We start from the raw sequence: 17,469 nt of genomic DNA on the forward strand, positions 1-17,469 counted from the left end.
TCAGTAGATGTGTGTACAAATAGTACAGATATGTATTATGGATATGTCATTTTTTTCCCCTAAGAAACATAACTTCTTACCGAGTAATGATTCCCTGCGAGTCTGCTCCCACACAAAACTAATTTTCATTAGGTAAAATGGTGAAACTGAATGCCTAGATGTTTTTAAAAATAATAACTTTACAACATAATAAAGCACAGTTTAAGACCTTCAAAACATGTCTCAGTATACTATTCCTTTTTTGTGGAATATTCAGAATTTTCATTTTAGTGTTGTTTTCTCTACTTCTACACTTGCAGAGGAATGATTATTCTTTTACTACTGATGAATAATATTAGGATAAAATTTTATCATGATAAATCCTCTTACATAAAAACTTTAAATATATATTCAACATTCAGTTTTTATTTATGTTTGGCTGATCTTATTTTTAAGAGTTGCCCACACCACAAATGAGTTGTGTAAGAAAATATGTATTTGCTTATGGAGTTTGAACCTAACCCAGGTTCAAGTTTTTATGTAATAATTTTACATAAAATTAACTTAGTGGTATCTTACAATATACCAGACTATTTAACTTGATTTTTAAAAACTCACAAACAAACATGCACAAAGTTATCAAATGATGACTTTTTTCCTAAAGACAGTAAAAATATAAGAAATATAAAATGTGCCCATTTCTGGGAATATAGATGGAATTCCTTATCAGTTCCATTCAAAGCTGCCTTCAAGGATTGTATTAAACTTAATTATGAAAGATTACAAACGAGATGAAGTGTAATTGGTACCAGCTGCAGTTTGTATTGGAAAGCATAAATACAAATAGAATTATTTATTTATTTTATTTACTATTCAAATGATAGCTCTAAAACTCATTGGGATAAAGATGTGCATCATTTTCCTTTTCCTGTTGCATTTAAAATACTTCTTTACTTAGTGGCAGTACTGAAATGTACATCCCACTTACAGATTACTTTTTACCCCCAAGAATTCCATGAAATGGAGCAATACAGGGCTATTTTCTCTCTTCTTAATAGTATTGTTTTCATATCAGAATTAGTGATTTGAGACCAAATTCGTAAGCAGCTCTATGAATTTTAATCTTAAAAATTAAACCCATATCCATCTGACTATATTCATTTTGATTCTTGTTGATCTTAACCATGTTTATCTTAAGATTCTTCCTCAACACTAAAAAAAAAAAAAAAAAAAAAAGAACCCCAGTCACAATAAGGAGGAAAGAGAGGAAGCCTCACCTGGGGGGAGCGGCTGGGTGGTGTGCTTATCAGGGGGGCAGGACCCATAGCTGAGGCAGCATTCAAGCTCCTTTCCCTTTCATCCTGGTAAATCCGATCTCTTTCAGCTTCAGGTAACTGCAAGAAATTCTGCATAGCCCGAAGGTTTACCAGCAAAGACTGGGAGGCAGTCTTGGGGTCCTCTTCCTTTCGGAGAATTTCTGAAAGCAAGCCCTGCAGAGAATAAAAGGCATCGGGTTGAGTGACTTGGCATCAAGGCTCTCTGCCCAGCTAGCGGTGGTCCTTCCCTCTGCTCTTCCACTTGGTTCAGAAAATGATCAGTCAGAAGCATTAACTCCACACAGGAATATATTAGTTACAATTGAAGTGGTAGAGAAGAGAGCCTCAATTGTCTTCTTAATTTTATTAAGCATCTGCTTTACATATAACATAAACTGAAACTGCCTAATTGGTCTCTTTCCTTTGAGTGGCTTAACTTGCCATGAAATCTTTCACAGAGAGATGATGGAGGGAAGTTTAGGATAAATGAAATGCTCATAATACAACAGCACTGAACTGTATAGTTCTCAAGCTGCTTAGACAAAGGCAGTAGGATGCCAACAGCCCAATATGTAAATATACAAAGCCATCTCAAGAAGGAGGACTTTCGAGAAAATACTAGGAAAGGAGTTGTATTAGAAAAAAGCTTATTACTAACACAACATCTAGACTTAACACTGCTTTCACAACCAGTATTTTTAATTATTCTTTAATTTCTAAATAATTGGAATCAATGATGCCAAGTGACCTTTTCCTTTTACCATTTAAGAAAACTATACATCACAAATAATTACAAATATCATCTTGTTAGACTATAGCTCTGGGTAACAGGTTCAAATTTTGGATCTCAGAACTGCCATTTAACATGAAATATGAAATCTTTTTTCCATATTACAAAAATCCATAAGAGGCCACAGAAGAGAGTATTTTCCAAAATTACAACTATCAAAATTTCAAAAATTACAATTACCAACTTTCTTAAGAAATACAGACTCTCCCTCCTCTCAAAAGTGAACATTGAAAATCACTTCTAATTTTAAACTTTTTAAAGGAACACTTTCAAAATGGTTGCTCTCCCCCTAGGCTTGTTTAAATGAAAGTATGAAGTAGAAGCATTACAAATATTTTCAATTCATTCGGTAAGGTCTAAACAGCCCGTCTCTTCAATTATGTACATGAAATGTTTACAATATCAAAATATTTATTTTTGGCCTGGATAGACAGTACAGCAGGGAAGGCACCTGCCTTGAACACAGCTGGTTTGATCCCAGACAACACCTATGGTGAGCCCTGAACAGCACCAGGAGTGATTCTTAAGCACAGAGCCTGGAATAAGCCCTGAGCACAGCTGGGAGTGGCCCAAAAGCCATAAGCAAAAAAAGATTTGTTTTCAACATTTGGCCAAAATATCAATTTATCATGATATACGTTTGAATAAAAATTTGTCAAGATCACGAAATTTGCAAATTTCAGTTTTCAATAACCCAGAAGAAACTGCTAAAGATAATATTTGGGGGAGGGGTAGATAATGTCCTATAAAAATAGCCAAGCCTCAGGGTTATAACATTTGGGCTTTATTCAGTTTCCTCGTACTGCGAATCAGATTTTCAGATTCCTTAGGGATAATGTAACCCCTTGCTGAAACATACAGGTGCAAATGATAGAAAAAAGAACTGTCCATTTAAAAATTATCTAAAGTCTTTAAAAGAACCTCCAACAGGCTCAGGAGGTACAAGAGTAAATTTCAGAGTTTCTCACTTACAACCAAAATCTGGAAAATAGGACCTAACTTTTGGCTTTACCAAAAGTGACTAAAGATTAAATGTTTGTGTCCTTTCATTCATAATACTGACAAGTAATGTCACAAGCGGTGTTTATGCCAGAGCAGAACATCCAGTCAATTTAACTAAAATTCACTCAAACAGGCAGTCAATCATCCAGCTATTTAATTTGCACAAGGCCAACTAATTAAATTGACTGTTTTTGATGTGTCACATTGAAAACGAAAAATACTGGTCTCAAAAAAGTGTTTCATGGGGCTAGAGCGATAGCACAGAGGGTAGGGCTTTTGCCTTGCACGAGGCCGACCTGGGTTTGATTCCCAGTATCCCATATGGTCCCCTGAGCACCCCCAGGGATAACTCCTGAGTGCAGAGCCAGGAATAACCCCTGTGCATCGCTGGGTGTGACCCAAAAAGAAAAAAAAATTGTTTCAAAATAGTTGTAAAAAATAGATCTTGCTCTCTACTTCTCCCTACCAAATGTTACAATTAAAAGATACACCTAACAATGTGTATTAATTAGATAAAAATATTGTCACTGTCACCCCATTGTTCATCAATTCGCTCAAGCGGATACCAGTAACGTCTCCATTGTGAGACTTGTTAGTTTTTGAATACCGAATACACCACAGGTAGCTTGCCAGACTATAAAGAAAAAATATATTATACAAAAATCAATGTCATACATATTCCTGGGATATCTAATATTCACTCCTGTCATCCTAGCAACAACACTTATCATAAAGATAAGTCTTTAATAAATGTTCCAGATTGTTTGCATATACATATAAACATACATATACACATATATACAGATAACAAAAGGAAAAATTGCAAATAAGCAATATAAACCTAAGAATAAGATATACTATACATATGTAAATTCTAGTGGCAATTATTAATACTCAGGTTGATTCTTCAAATAGTTATGTGGCACCTTGTAATACATTTATCTATGCTAACTGTTCAATCATTAAAAAAATAGTTATGGGTCAAAAAAGCACCTAGAAATGAAATTCAAGATATTATATTTGGGATATTTGAAATTAGACATCTATAAATGTTAAATAATAAAATATCCTCTTTCTACTAAAAATATTTCCCGAGACAGCAGAACTAATGTGAGAAAAGCAATTACATGAAACAATCCATAAAAATATTCTCATCAAGTCCTGCTAATAATCAGACTGTCATCCCTGCAGAGTATTAAGTATAAGACAGAGGGTCAACTGGGAGAGAATTTAGGAATTTCTCTGCCCATCTTTTGATGGTGGCATGACTTGCCATTTGAGTACACAAAATATTTTAGGGGCAAAACACTTTATTTCCATTTAATCATTCTATTGAAGCTAGTGAAATTTTCCGAATAGAATAATGCTAAAGGTCTAAAGCAGTTATTTCAAATCTTGGCACAACCAAAGAACCCTAAAGCAACCAGTGTAGACAGTCTCAGGTGTTTAAGAAGCCTTCAGGGTTATTTATTATTATTTTTTTTTTCTTGGCCCAGCCTTTCAATGAGGGGAGTGCCCCCTGGTGGAAATGCTTGAAAATATTGTTAGAAAATGTTTTGATTAGAATGTGTTAATTACCAAGAGAAAAAAAATCATGTCACTTGAGAATAATTCTGGATGCAAAATGACTGCTATTAGAATCCAGATATGGGAATGCATGATTTGGCCCTTTTCAGATTGTTGATGCTTGAGTAGCTGCATTTATAGATTCAAGATATATATGGCCCCTGTTTCCCACTTCCTGTAGTTGAAAATATAATTTGGACTTAAGTTAGGACAAGGGCATGTGTATTAATACCCTGTGATGGATAAGAGAAAAAGCTCTTACCACAAAGTCGCCTTCATGCTAAGAAGTAGTATGCCAAGATCACAAGGATCCTTGCTTGCTACCTCAGAGAATATATTTAAGCAGTGGGACTGAAACACAGGAGTAACATCAGGTAGCCTACGTGCTCATTAAATTTGTTTCAGAAAAGGAGTCATCTGTATTTAGAAAATAAATTGTAAATGTATGTAATATGTAGTGTTACCAGCCCCTCATGAATTTTAATTTTACTGGAAATAAGAAGTTGCTTTTCCATTGGAATTTCACATCTTAAAATAATTTTATATAAGCTAAGTGAAAACATAAAATTATTCTGGATTGGATTTAGTGGTTAAGCGAGAATTCTCATTTTTTTCAATTATAGGGTGAACTGTTGAATTCCTAAACTTCTGTATTTACATCCCAAAGAGTTTATTAGTCAGTACAAGTAAAATTCATTAGTAATTGTGTTAAAGGGAAAAAAAAAACTTCAACAAATATTATCAGTATTTCCAAAAGCTAATTACGAATTCTTTAAAACAGCAGATAAGTGAAAGAGATTGCCAATCGGAACAAAAAGCCTGTCTGGCCTCCTGTTTGTCTCCTCTTTGAACATAATCACTGATTCAAATAGATATTATCAGCTTCGTAAAACTTCAAAGCCCTCAGAAGGAAAATATAATTTGATGAAACCCCTCCTAAAAAGAAAATAAGTAGAATATTATTCAAGGTTACCTGCCTCTATTGTGTGGTGAATTTTTAATCACATGTCCAGGTGAAAGACTATTTTCAAACTCCACCTACTACTACCTTGGACTCATGCCAAGTAACTTATAAGTAGACACATTTATCTCTGTCCTTTGGGAACTTAAAAGAGGGCTGTCATGGTGGGGTAATAGCACCTTTTTACCTTTTATTCAATAGTGATGTGGATAGTGGACTTTTCTTAAATTGCACTGTGAAGAATTATAGGACCACAGTAGCAATTTCTGTTATCCTTAAGCAGGCAAATTTCTCTCCACCACATAATTTACAGAACTCAAATTCAATAAAACATTACATGATGGTCCATTACTGTTATCAGTTTTGAATAATCCATCTTCATTCTTTATTTTACTGGAAAATGAAGTATGCTGAAGACAAGAGTGGGGGGCGTAAAAAAATGAAAAGAGCCACAGGATGGGATCAGAGTTAAAAATCTAGGTCTTATTTTCTTTTTGAAAGGCACTAAAGGTATTTTTTCTTCTCTCCCAACCTTTAAGTAGCAATCACAAAGAGAAGAACATAAATCTAGATGCTTCGGCAATTATTTTTAGCCATAGGTTTTCCATTAAAAAGACATCAAGTAGGCATAACTGAATGAATGACATATGCTAAAAGCTGGTATCTTCAGTATCAATTAAAGAACATATGTCCATCAATTCAGAAGGGGGGAAAAGTCCCTAAAACAAGTAATTATATCAATTCCATCATAAATTTTTGGAAAAGGTAGACTTTTTTTCAGTTGTCATGTGTGAAAGTCTTATGAGAAGGTATGTTTTAATTTAAGAGACCCAATTAACATGAGGAAAAAATTCTCCAGTTGAGAGTTAAAACATGAAATCTAAAGATTTTTAGCTTAACAGAGCTGACAATGACTAATATTCTCAACTCATAATAGCATTATCTATTATATTAATTTTAACATGCCGTTACAGGGTTCCAAGCCTTAATCTGATCATAGAGCTGTGCATTTATATGTATATATTTTACATTGATTTTTTTCAACCTAGAGTTGGAATTGCACATCGTAATAAGTGCACCCCAATGTGTGATGTGCGATTTAACTCTGCAGAGCTCCTTGTCTATACATATGCATTAGCATGTGTATTTTCGTACTCCACACTCACACCATACACTCTCATTCTGCACCTGCTTTTATTGAAATGCATACTTTGAAATAAACACACTACATGCATTCATATGAATGTATAATCATTAGAATAAATGCAGCTGTGTGTGTACGCGTGCGTGTATGTGGTTTTAAAGTATGACCACCAAAAATACATGCATGCTTGCGTGTTCAAATGCTAGTTCCCCCAAAATGCATCGAAAATGATTCTTCTTTAAATCATACAATTCCATATATGGTCCGACATCCATTTTGACTAAAATACCAATTACCAACACACGAATGTTTAAAACCAAATCCTTCTATTAGCCAAGGCTTAAAAAATGTTTTTGGTAATGACTTTTTCTCATTGAGAATTATTAATACCAGTATCAGGTTGTATGAACAAATGTTTTCATTTTCCTTTCACTCTGAGACAAAATTAGTCTTAAATAATAACTCAACAGATGACGTTAAAAAATATACATACATGTATCACTGTATACATATATACGCGTATGTTTTTAATGTCATGTTTTTAAATTTTTTATGTCATATATAATAAGGAGTGGGAATTCTGCGCTTTTTCCCAGTAATAAATCCTACAGAAATTCATGGAATTTGCCAGAGATGTAATTATGACAAACGATGCACCTCTTTATCTGATGGCTGACATCATAACCCAAGAGAAGAACGTCTGTGCTACCAGTGAGTCCACCTGTGTCTACTTGAGCAGGACTGCGTCATTCTTCACCATGTAAATATACTTGCTTATGCTTAAAAAAAGAATTGCTCTACTTTTAAAAATTATCAGTAAATCTGTATGTCATTTGAGTCTATATGTCATGAGTCTATGTCAATGTGTCTTCATAAGCTTTTAATTCTATTCAAGAAGGATTATACTGAATATTTATGTCTAATTTCTTCCCAGTACTGTGAACTATTAGTAGCAGTTTATACTATACATATACAACACACTAAAGCCTACTTTCAAAAACATAGCAGTAACTACTTTCAGAAACAGGAGACTATAGAAGGTGGACTTTTTATTCATTCATTTTATTTTTAATATTAATTACCACCAACTGAATATAAGTACCATATTAAACTCACCAGCTGACACATTTTTTAAGTTGTAAAATACAGAACTACATAAAGCCATACAACTTTAAACTGTGACTTAACCATTCCCAACTGTCCTTTTAAAAAATAAGTGGTGTACAAAAAAAAAAATGAAGAAACTGAAAATAAACACTGAGTTAAAGGCTTTGTCAGACCTCCTAACTTTCAATCCAGTTAAGGCAAGCCAAAAATAAGTCACAGCTGGGATTCTCCTAGGTATGGAAATTCTGCCAACAAGGAATTAATACTAGATTATTTTTGTACCAGAAGTTTATTCTTCTAATCACGTAATAAACAAAATAACTTAAACATGAAAGGAAAGTATGAGTCAGGCCAAAAAATATTTGACCAAAAAAAAAAAAAAAAGAAGAAAAAGTAAGAAAAAAACCAAGGTACAAGAAAGTTGAAAGGACATAATGTCCTTACTTAAATCGGCTACATGGTCTTTTTTTTTTTTTTTCAAATGTGCCTGCACCAAAAATAAACAACTTATATATACTAGTTTCCAAAAAAGAAAGAAAGAAAGAAAAAAAGAGCTCTGTCACCATTTATAGAATTAATTTATTTAGGATTTTTCTTTTCTTTTCTTTTCTGGTTACACCTGGCTACTCTTGGCTCAGGGCTTGGGGTGGGGGGGGGTCACTCCTGGAAGACGAACAGGCCAACTGCAAGCAAAACATGTGCTCAGCCTGTGGGCTGTCTAAGCTATCTCTTAGGCCCATTATTAAGATTTTTCAAATATCTTGATCTTGGGCCTTTTCATATCATATATCACCCTTTCTCCTATTCCTTCTAAATATCTCCCAACCTGATAGTATCTTCACAGGAATTTGCCCAGGAGGACAAAGGTGTGAACACAGGGGTAGAGGAGATTTCAGTGACAAGTCTGCAAACTAAGACCTGCAGGCCAAACCCACCCCCCAGAGCCTGTTTTATAAATAGTTTAATCTCAGCAGCACCACCTAAAACACCTGTATCTATTCAGTATTGTCTGACAGCTTAAGCCTCTATACTATAACAAAGGCCTTAAGTATCTAGGATCTGGCCTATGACAGGAAGGAGTTCCTGATCCCTGGTCTACAGAATGAGGCTGGAGAACATTAACAATACTCTGAAGAGAGGAGAACAAAGCCAAGGGAAAGTCTGTGAAGTCATATTTTGTAATGGCGTCTCAGAATTAACTGCTATTGAATCCTTTAAGTTGTGGACTGACTTAAAATAGGTCATGTCTGCTGGAGGTAGGACATGGAAAAGTGAGAAGACTGGTTGCCATCCTACCAATGTTTCTAGACCACACCTTTGCAACCTGCGACTACCGGCACCCGACGGTTTCATTACTTAAAAGCACAGGTAATGGCAGTTGGAGACGTTTTTCTCTATTCGGTGTATTCCTTCATGGCCCTTGCATCAAGAGCAAAGTAGACATGAATTTCTCTCTGCGTACCGTTGAGAAGGAAGTGATCAAATTTAGTCAACCACTAGGAATAGACAATTTGATCACATCAACATTAGCAAGGAGTAAAAGAATTAACGTTGAGTAGAGATGGGATTAAAGGCAGAGGAAAAGAAGAATCATTTAAAAGAAAAAAGAAAAAGAAAAAGTAAACTGACCTGAGTTCTGTTGAAAGCCACACGTGCAAAAACTGCCTGGGAGATTCCTGCTCGTTTCAGTTCATCACGTACCCACTGGTAGATTTCGGAAGACACCTCTGTGTTAGTTGAAACCTGTTGCTCCAAAGGCTTATTCATAGATCTACTCACAGGGGGAGGATGGTTCAAGTATTGTTGATTTAAGGACTGCTGGGCTAAAAGTCTGTTCACTGCATACTGTTGGTTGAGCAGCTGAGCCATCACCAGCTGCTGGTTGACCAACTGAGGACTGATGGGCGTTGACACAAGCCCGGGGTGCAGGTTCGGAAGAGGGGTCCGGACAGACGGCTGGCTGCCGTGCGAGAGCTGCGCGGGGGACGGAGGCTGCTCAGCTGTGTTCCCTGGGACCGGCTGCTGGCCGAAGTTGACATGGTTGGCACCTTGCTGGGATAGCTCCGAGAGACTATCCATCTCAACTACAGCAGACACAAAGTACACGTGCGTTAAGTCAACAATGACCAGTACTGAGAAGAATTTTTCACTGTTTTTGAAGCAGAGGCAACAGGCACAGGTTACACCAAAGATGCAATTCAATGAAGAAAACTTCAAAACAGAATTCAACGACCTGCTTTCACGTCCTTTTTCTGTATGATCTGAAAGTGGCATGGAAACTTTGAAAGTGGGATAACACTTCTGATCTATTTTGTTTGTTTGGGGGCCACCCCCAGCTGTGCTCAGGGCTTACTCCTGTCTCTGTACTCAAAGATCATTCCTGGCAGGGCACAGGGGACCGTATGAGATGCTGGAGATCGAAGCCAGGTTGGCTGCCTGCGAGGTAAATGCCCCACTCCTTGTGCAATCTCTCTAGCCCCATCATTTAACAGCATGATTTAGATGTAGGGCATAAATGCAATTAATTTTTGGAAAATAATTTTTTTATTTTCCATTTTATGGAAATTAAAAAAATATATTTTTCCATTTTCTATATCATTCATTAGTTTGGGGATAAAACTATTATTCACTCTCTGTATTATTACCCTTAGAAGGTTCATGAATAGTATTTACTTTTTAAAAAACAGCTTTTTAGGGTAGGAGAGATAGTAAAATGGGTAGGGCACTAGCCTTGCACAAGGTTATCCCAGTTTCCATCCCTGGCATCCCATATGGTTTCCAGAGCACTGCTAGCAGTGAAACCTGTACGGCCCAATCCCATCCCCATAACTCCCCCCATCCCTGCCCTAAAAGAACAGCTTTTTGGGCCAGGGGCCTAGCTCAAAGGACTGAAATGCAGAAGCCTGAGGTTCAATCCTGGGTACTCCATGATCCTTACTGAGTATTAGCAGGGTGACCCTTATCATCAAGCCCAAGCCAGGAGAAGTTCCCTGCACCAGGGGTTGTGGCCCCCCCCCAATCAAACAAAGAGTAAAACTTTCAGAACAATGCCACCTGTTTGGTACCCAGAACAAGTTGCACTAAAGCCATGATATGTAATGAAAAGTTTATGCAAGTATTTTTCTCATTATATATATATATATATATATGTGTGTGTGTGTGTGTGTGTGTGTGTTTGCTTGTCTTGTCCTAGATAAGAGGTTTTAAAGAAAAAAAAAAGTTATCTGTTAAATTTTTACCTCGCTCTGAATCTAAAGTAAATCAATATAATGAACAGTGAAAGTGATGATAATAACTGAGTGCATATTGAACAACGCGCTGAGTGTCTCATACAGTCTATTTCAGTTCACTCTAGTCATCAGAGGCAGCAGGTATGTCTACAAACATTTCTAAGAATGAAACAAAATGATTTACTGTATCATAAGCCAGCATCCCCAGAATTACGAAGATCCAAACATGTCTTGAAGAAGCCAATGGTTGTGACCAGCTGCTAACAGTGTTTTAAGGAAGACATACAAAGTTTTTCCTATATAATGGTGATACTGTCATGACTTTGCAGTTTGTCACTCTTTCCCGAGATGAATACTGCTTGTCCCTTAGTTAAATCCTTCATGTGAATTGGCTAAAGGTTCATTCTAACTGTGTCAGGTGCTTTACTGTGGCAAAAGACTAGCTCTATGCTCCTTTCCATATGCTCACAAGTGTCTAAACAGCACACCAAATACTTCCCAAGTATAGACATGGGCTTCTATGTCACCATCATCTCTCTTTTCACTAAATACGTACATTTTGTATTTAGAGGAACTTACATGGCTATAATCATTGATAAATGCAAAATACAACTAAGAATTGGGGGGGAAAGCCTTCCATTTCTACAAGTGATGTCAGCCCAAGTGGGCCATTCATAGAGAATAGTAATTCAAGCAATTATTCCAAACATGATGCATTGTCTTCATTACAGCTCTAAGCTAAGCTATAAAAGGCAAAGAATCTGTTTGGTAGATGGATAGTTTTTCTTGAAATATTAAAAGCTAAAACATGCTCAAAATTCAGGTTCTGTTGTCTCTTAAAATCTTTAGGAAAAGTTATTGTTGTTGCTATGAGTGTAATGGAAGTAAATAGAAACAGATTTATTGGAGGAGGGGGAGGGGCAATACTCAGGAGACCCAGAAGCCTCTCCTGGTAAGCTTTAGCCAAACAGACCTGCAGTTCAATGCTCAAGGGCCTGAGAATGTATTGCAATTTCTGTCCTGCAGTGATAGGAATTGCTCAAGGGACCTCAAGGGCCACAACTGGTGGTGCTGAGGGTGGGGGATGGGGTAGTGATTCCTTGGCTGCAATCTGGGATGCACAGGAGACCATGATGTCAGGGATGACACTGGGGTTGGCTATTTGCAAGGTAGCACCTTAACCCTTGCACTATTTCTTTAGCCACAGTACAGCAGATAGGGTGTTTGCCTGGCAAGTGGCCAACCTGGAATTGATTAGCAGAATCCCATATGGTCCCCTGACCACCATCAGAGCTAGGAGTAACCCTTGAGCTTTACCAAGTGTGACACAAAAAATAAAAAAAAATTAGAATTAAAATAGAACATAATGCTTTGCATATTAAATACCATATTCCTATTTAATTTCAAGAAAATATCGAAGTGTTTGCTTTGGGTACAGTAACAAACTCAGCAGAGAAAATATCATATCATAATCTAAATACTTGGGTTCAATAAACAACTGCTATCTGCCCTTATACACTATAGATAATTTTAATGTGTTCCATGTATAAGAATTATTGATGTAAAAGTAGAGAGAGAGAATGGGGAATATTGTCTGCCTTAGAGGCAGGGGGAGGGTGGGAAAGGGGGTTATACCCGGGATATTGGTGGTGGGGAATGTGCACTGGTAGAGGGATGAGTGTTTGATCATTATGTGATTGTAACCCAAACATGAAAGCTTGTAACTATCTCACGGTGATTCAATAAAATTTAAAAAATTAAAAATAAAAAAAAAGAATTATTGATGTAAAGTACGTGTTCAGACAGAATACTATTAAAAATTTAGAAAGGATACACCAGTTTTTCTGATATGGCAATAAAATGCTTTGGTCATCCATGAGCTTAAGGATTCAAGTTATAAAATTCACACTTGATCTCAGTTGTAGAAACTACAAATATAATATCCTCAAAAACTTGGGGTGCAAATATATACTTTTTCCTCTTGAACAAAAACCCAAACTATAAAAGCATGATTTATCTCTGGGAATAATCACTGCTAATATTAGTTATTCAAGGCCTGGTTAGGTCTTCACTGAGATGTTAAAAAAATGACAGCTCCCCTCCTCACGCCTCGATTTCCTGCATGTCTGACAACCAAGTCAGTTTGGCTGATTTAAACACAAACATTTATTGAATTTAATTATCTCATTATACTCATACCCACTCCCCACCCTCAAAGAAACAGTCTAAATTGATCTCTAATTGGGCAATCAAAAGACCTGGCTTTAGATGTGACTTTGATAAACCCCCAAATGACATGTAATGGTATGTAGCCACCGCTGCAATGATTTTTTGCTTACCCATCATATCTTTTGTCTTCTTGAAATGTTTGTACCACCTTCCAAATTCTTGACATTTTGCTGCCGAGACATTTGCATAGTAAGTGCTGTTCACAATGGAAGAAATCATACTCTGCGTGAAGAGGCGGGGAGGGGGGGACATTTGTAATACATAGTGGCACAAGATGGAACACAGACATGATTTCAATTGTGGAAACTTTTTTTTTAAATTTTAATCAACTATCAATACATTTTTGTTTCATACTTTAGCCTAAAGTCTTGACTTCCTGAAAGTCATTAGTTATCAAATGCCTATTGAAGTAGAAACAACAATGGCTCACTGAGACCAGTATAAAGCTATCAAACCCACACTGTGTTCTAGTATCTGTGGAATCTCCACCAATGACATCTATTCTTAGGCTGACACATTTTCACTGATGCTGAAAAATTCAAACACAGGAAGATGACTTTATGATTGGGATTCATAATAAATGCTATTTTGAGGTTGAGCAACTACGCTCTACATTCTGGCTATTCAAAATAGGGACCAGAGACTAGAAATATTGGCATCCCTTGGAAGCTTATTAGACAGGGACACCCTTGAGCCCTTCCCCAGACCTAATTAATCAATGCCTGTATGTCACCAAATTCACCAAATATGAATGCACATTAAAGTTTGGAAAATTCCACTTGCCTTTTCCATTCATATACTGAGGTTTCAAATGAAGATGTATCAACCCTGCTCAAATGTTCACTGACAACATTTAAAGAGCTAAACTATACCAGAGATCTTCAAACATAATAAAAAACATTTTGCAGTATTACTGCTAACTTTAGAATAAAGCTTGAGTTCATTTCAAACCAACCGTAACAATTTGAAACATCTATCTTTAATGCTCAGTAATTTCTCAAGGATACCGCAAAGAAGGACTGGAGTGATAGCACAGAGGGTAGGGCGTTTGCCTTGTATGCTGCTGACAGGGTTCGATTTCTCCATCCCTCTCGGAGAGCCCGGCAAGCTACCGAGAATATCCCGCCCACAAGGCAGAGCCTGGCAAGCTAACCGTGGCGTATTCAATATGCCAAAAACAGTAACAACAAGTCTCACAATGGAGACATTATTGGTGCCCGCTTGAGCAAACCAATGAACAACGGGACGACAGTGCTACAGTGCAATGTTACCACAAGGAAGAAAAGGACCTGCCTCATCATGTAACTTCATCTTGACTATAGTCAATACATTTGTATATAAAATGGAAAACCTTCTTTTTTTTTTTTTTTGGCTTTTTGGGTCACACCTGGCGATGCTCAGGGGTTACTCCTGGCTCTGCACTCAGGAATTACCCCTGGTGGTGCTCAGGGGACCATATGGGATGCTGGGAATCAAACCCGGGTCGGCCGCATGCAAGGCAAACGCCCTACCCACTGTGCTATCGCTCCAGCCCCTGGAAAACTTTCATTTTTAAGGTCTACTACTACTAGATCTTAGGCTGTAGGACTCTCTAATTTTATTTTTTTGGGGGGGCCACACCCGGCTGTGCTCAGGGCTTACTCCTGGGTCTGTGCTCAGGGCACTTCTGATGGTACTTAGGGATCACATGTGCTAGGGAAAGCCCGGATCAGCTGCAGGCAAGGCATACACTGTAACCCCTGCACTGTCTTTCCAGCAGAGACTTCAACAACAACAACAACAACAACAACAACAACAACAACACTAACTTCAACAAATGCTTTAAGAAAATTTTGGTCATGTTAATTTCAGTAACTTAATTTGTAGTTCCTTTTAGCCATCCATATTCTCTAGTACTGGCTAAAATTAATTTGCTATTGAGTCAGGAATAACTAAACTCTGAAGTACCAATCCTCCCCCACTGCTATGTGTAGAAATATGAGAACTTACATTTCAGACTTCAGCTAGTGCATGGTGAAATAGTTTACAGAAGGCAGCCTTGTCTGGGAGGCAGTGAGCAACCAGAAAAGCCAGTTTGGGGACCAAAGTGTTTTTATATCATTATCTTCTTTAGGCTCCTTGTGAGTGAAAGCTCTTTGGGTTACTATTGATTCTCCTGACATCTATTATCTACGTTAACTTGGTAACATGCACACATTCCAGGAATATGTAAATCTTGGAAATCTTTGAAGCACTTCCTATGAAGGCAAAGCCAGAGCTGCATTATTGATGTAAAACATGGCTCTCTTTCCTGAGAGGCACTGTGATCTCTTTTTTCCTTTGACACTTTCTACTTATAGTCATTTTCACATTTTATTTCTCTAAAAAGACATGCTTAATGTGCTCATGCTACTCTGCCATTAATCCAGTAACTTGCAATTTTACTAAGAGCCTCCCTCAGTTCAGAGCACAAAAAGATACTTAGCGGGGTTGCCAAAACCAGAGCCAAAAGATTACCTGATCCAGTTAACCATCAGCTTCCATCACACTCACTCCATTGTAATAATAGATCAATAAATTCAGACACTAATAAAACTATTAAGACCACTGATGGATAATGGTGATTCTGCAAATGGATGACAGTTGAGGATCTTTCACTTCGGTCCAATTTTTAAAAAATTATTACTTCTATACCAAGGCATTCCTGCAGTATCTTAAATGTTAATTGAGCAGCACATATCTATTTTGTGTAGTTTTCTGAAAATCTTAACTTTCGGGAATGAATGGAACCTCAAAGTCCATTACAGTTTCAAAACACATCTGGGTGACTTCGGTTTACCAGTAAGTTTTATGTATAAAATTTGCTGTTACTGCATATCTACTATGTGCCTGGTCGGGAGAAAGGATACGAAAGGTAAACAAAGCAGACCCTACCTTCAAGTTTACTATTAAGAAGGTAGATGTTTGAATAGATTATTTCAATTGAAAATGATTCAGTATCCTCAAAGTGAAAAATACATATATGGGGAAAGGAAAGAATACATAGTGCGCGAAAAAAAACAAGTCTGAAATATTTTTATAAAACTAGAGCCCATATGTAATAGTGCTATGTAGTTCATTATTATCCATATGTGGGAAATAATATCCATATGTGCATGATCATTAAAGCTTTCCCCTGCCCCTGCTTAACCCTAGATTGGTAGGCTCTGTCCTTAAGTAACTTTCTGGATAGATTCTACTCTGTCAACTGGTATGTACGTAGGGATCTCAATTAAAGTAAATAATAGCTTAAGTGGGCTGGAGCAACAGCGCAGCGGGTAGGGTGTTCGCCTTGCACACAGTTGACCCTGGTTCGATTCCTCCGCCCCTCTCGGTAAACCTGGCAAGCTACCGAGAGTATCTCACCTGCATGGCAGAGCCTGACAAGCTACCCATGGTGTATTCGATATGCCAAAAACAGTAACAAGTCTCACAATAGAGACGTTCACTGGTGCCCACTCGAGCAAATTGATGAGCAACAGGATGATAGTGACAGTGATTAGCTTAAACATAGCAGTGCAAAAGGCTAATTATCTATAGGTTATGATCATGACAGCAGAACTGTTTTTCTGTGTAGATTTTGTTTTAATTTGGGAGACACTGAGAAAGATTTCATGCTTCAGGAAAAATGGGGTCACCTCTATTTTTATTAGAATGTGCAATAATTTATAAACTTGAATTGTTTGTGTGCCTAATGCATGTGGTGGTTTTTTTTTTTTCTTTTCCTTTCTGATGGGTGGAGGAGCCTCCCAAAATGTACTCAGGAAGTCCGGGGTGTCACTGGCTACTCTTGATCAACCAGGCCATTGGTTTAGCATAAGAGTTTGCTACTTAGACCCTGCAGTGCCAGGAATACCTGGGCCCCACTGAGACTGCTGGGAGATTTCAGGGCTGCACCAGTGATACTCAGGGGGCCACGTGTTGTCAGAAACTGAAGCTATGTCCAAGAGCTTGCCCAGCATGTGCTCTAACCTTTGGACTATCGCCTGGCCTTGCAGGAAGATTTAATCTTATGGTGAAATTCCTATCAAAAGCTTAGGCATGGTGTTTGACTAAACTAGTGAATTTCAAAGGCAGGGAAGAGCACAGTTCAGAATCTTGTGAGACACACAGCATTTCAAAGGTCA

General features: G+C 37.3%; 1 protein-coding gene across 4 annotated transcripts in view; it reads right to left on the reverse strand.

The window, feature by feature from the left end:
• Positions 1–17,469, reverse strand: part of SATB1 (SATB homeobox 1) — a 106,239-nt gene that overhangs the window by 41,518 nt on the left and 47,252 nt on the right. For all 4 annotated transcript variants that reach the window (XM_055134715.1, XM_055134714.1, XM_055134716.1 and 1 more), the window contains 3 exons: positions 13,435–13,546; positions 9,495–9,949; positions 1,257–1,469 (listed from right to left, as the gene is read on the reverse strand). In XM_055134715.1, coding sequence (XP_054990690.1) covers positions 1,257–1,469; positions 9,495–9,949; positions 13,435–13,546 — 780 coding nt within the window. The remainder of the gene's footprint in view (positions 1–1,256; positions 1,470–9,494; positions 9,950–13,434; positions 13,547–17,469) is intronic.

The sequence above is a fragment of the Sorex araneus genome, chromosome 4, assembly GCF_027595985.1.
Source record: "Sorex araneus isolate mSorAra2 chromosome 4, mSorAra2.pri, whole genome shotgun sequence".
Taxonomy (NCBI): domain Eukaryota; kingdom Metazoa; phylum Chordata; class Mammalia; order Eulipotyphla; family Soricidae; genus Sorex; species Sorex araneus.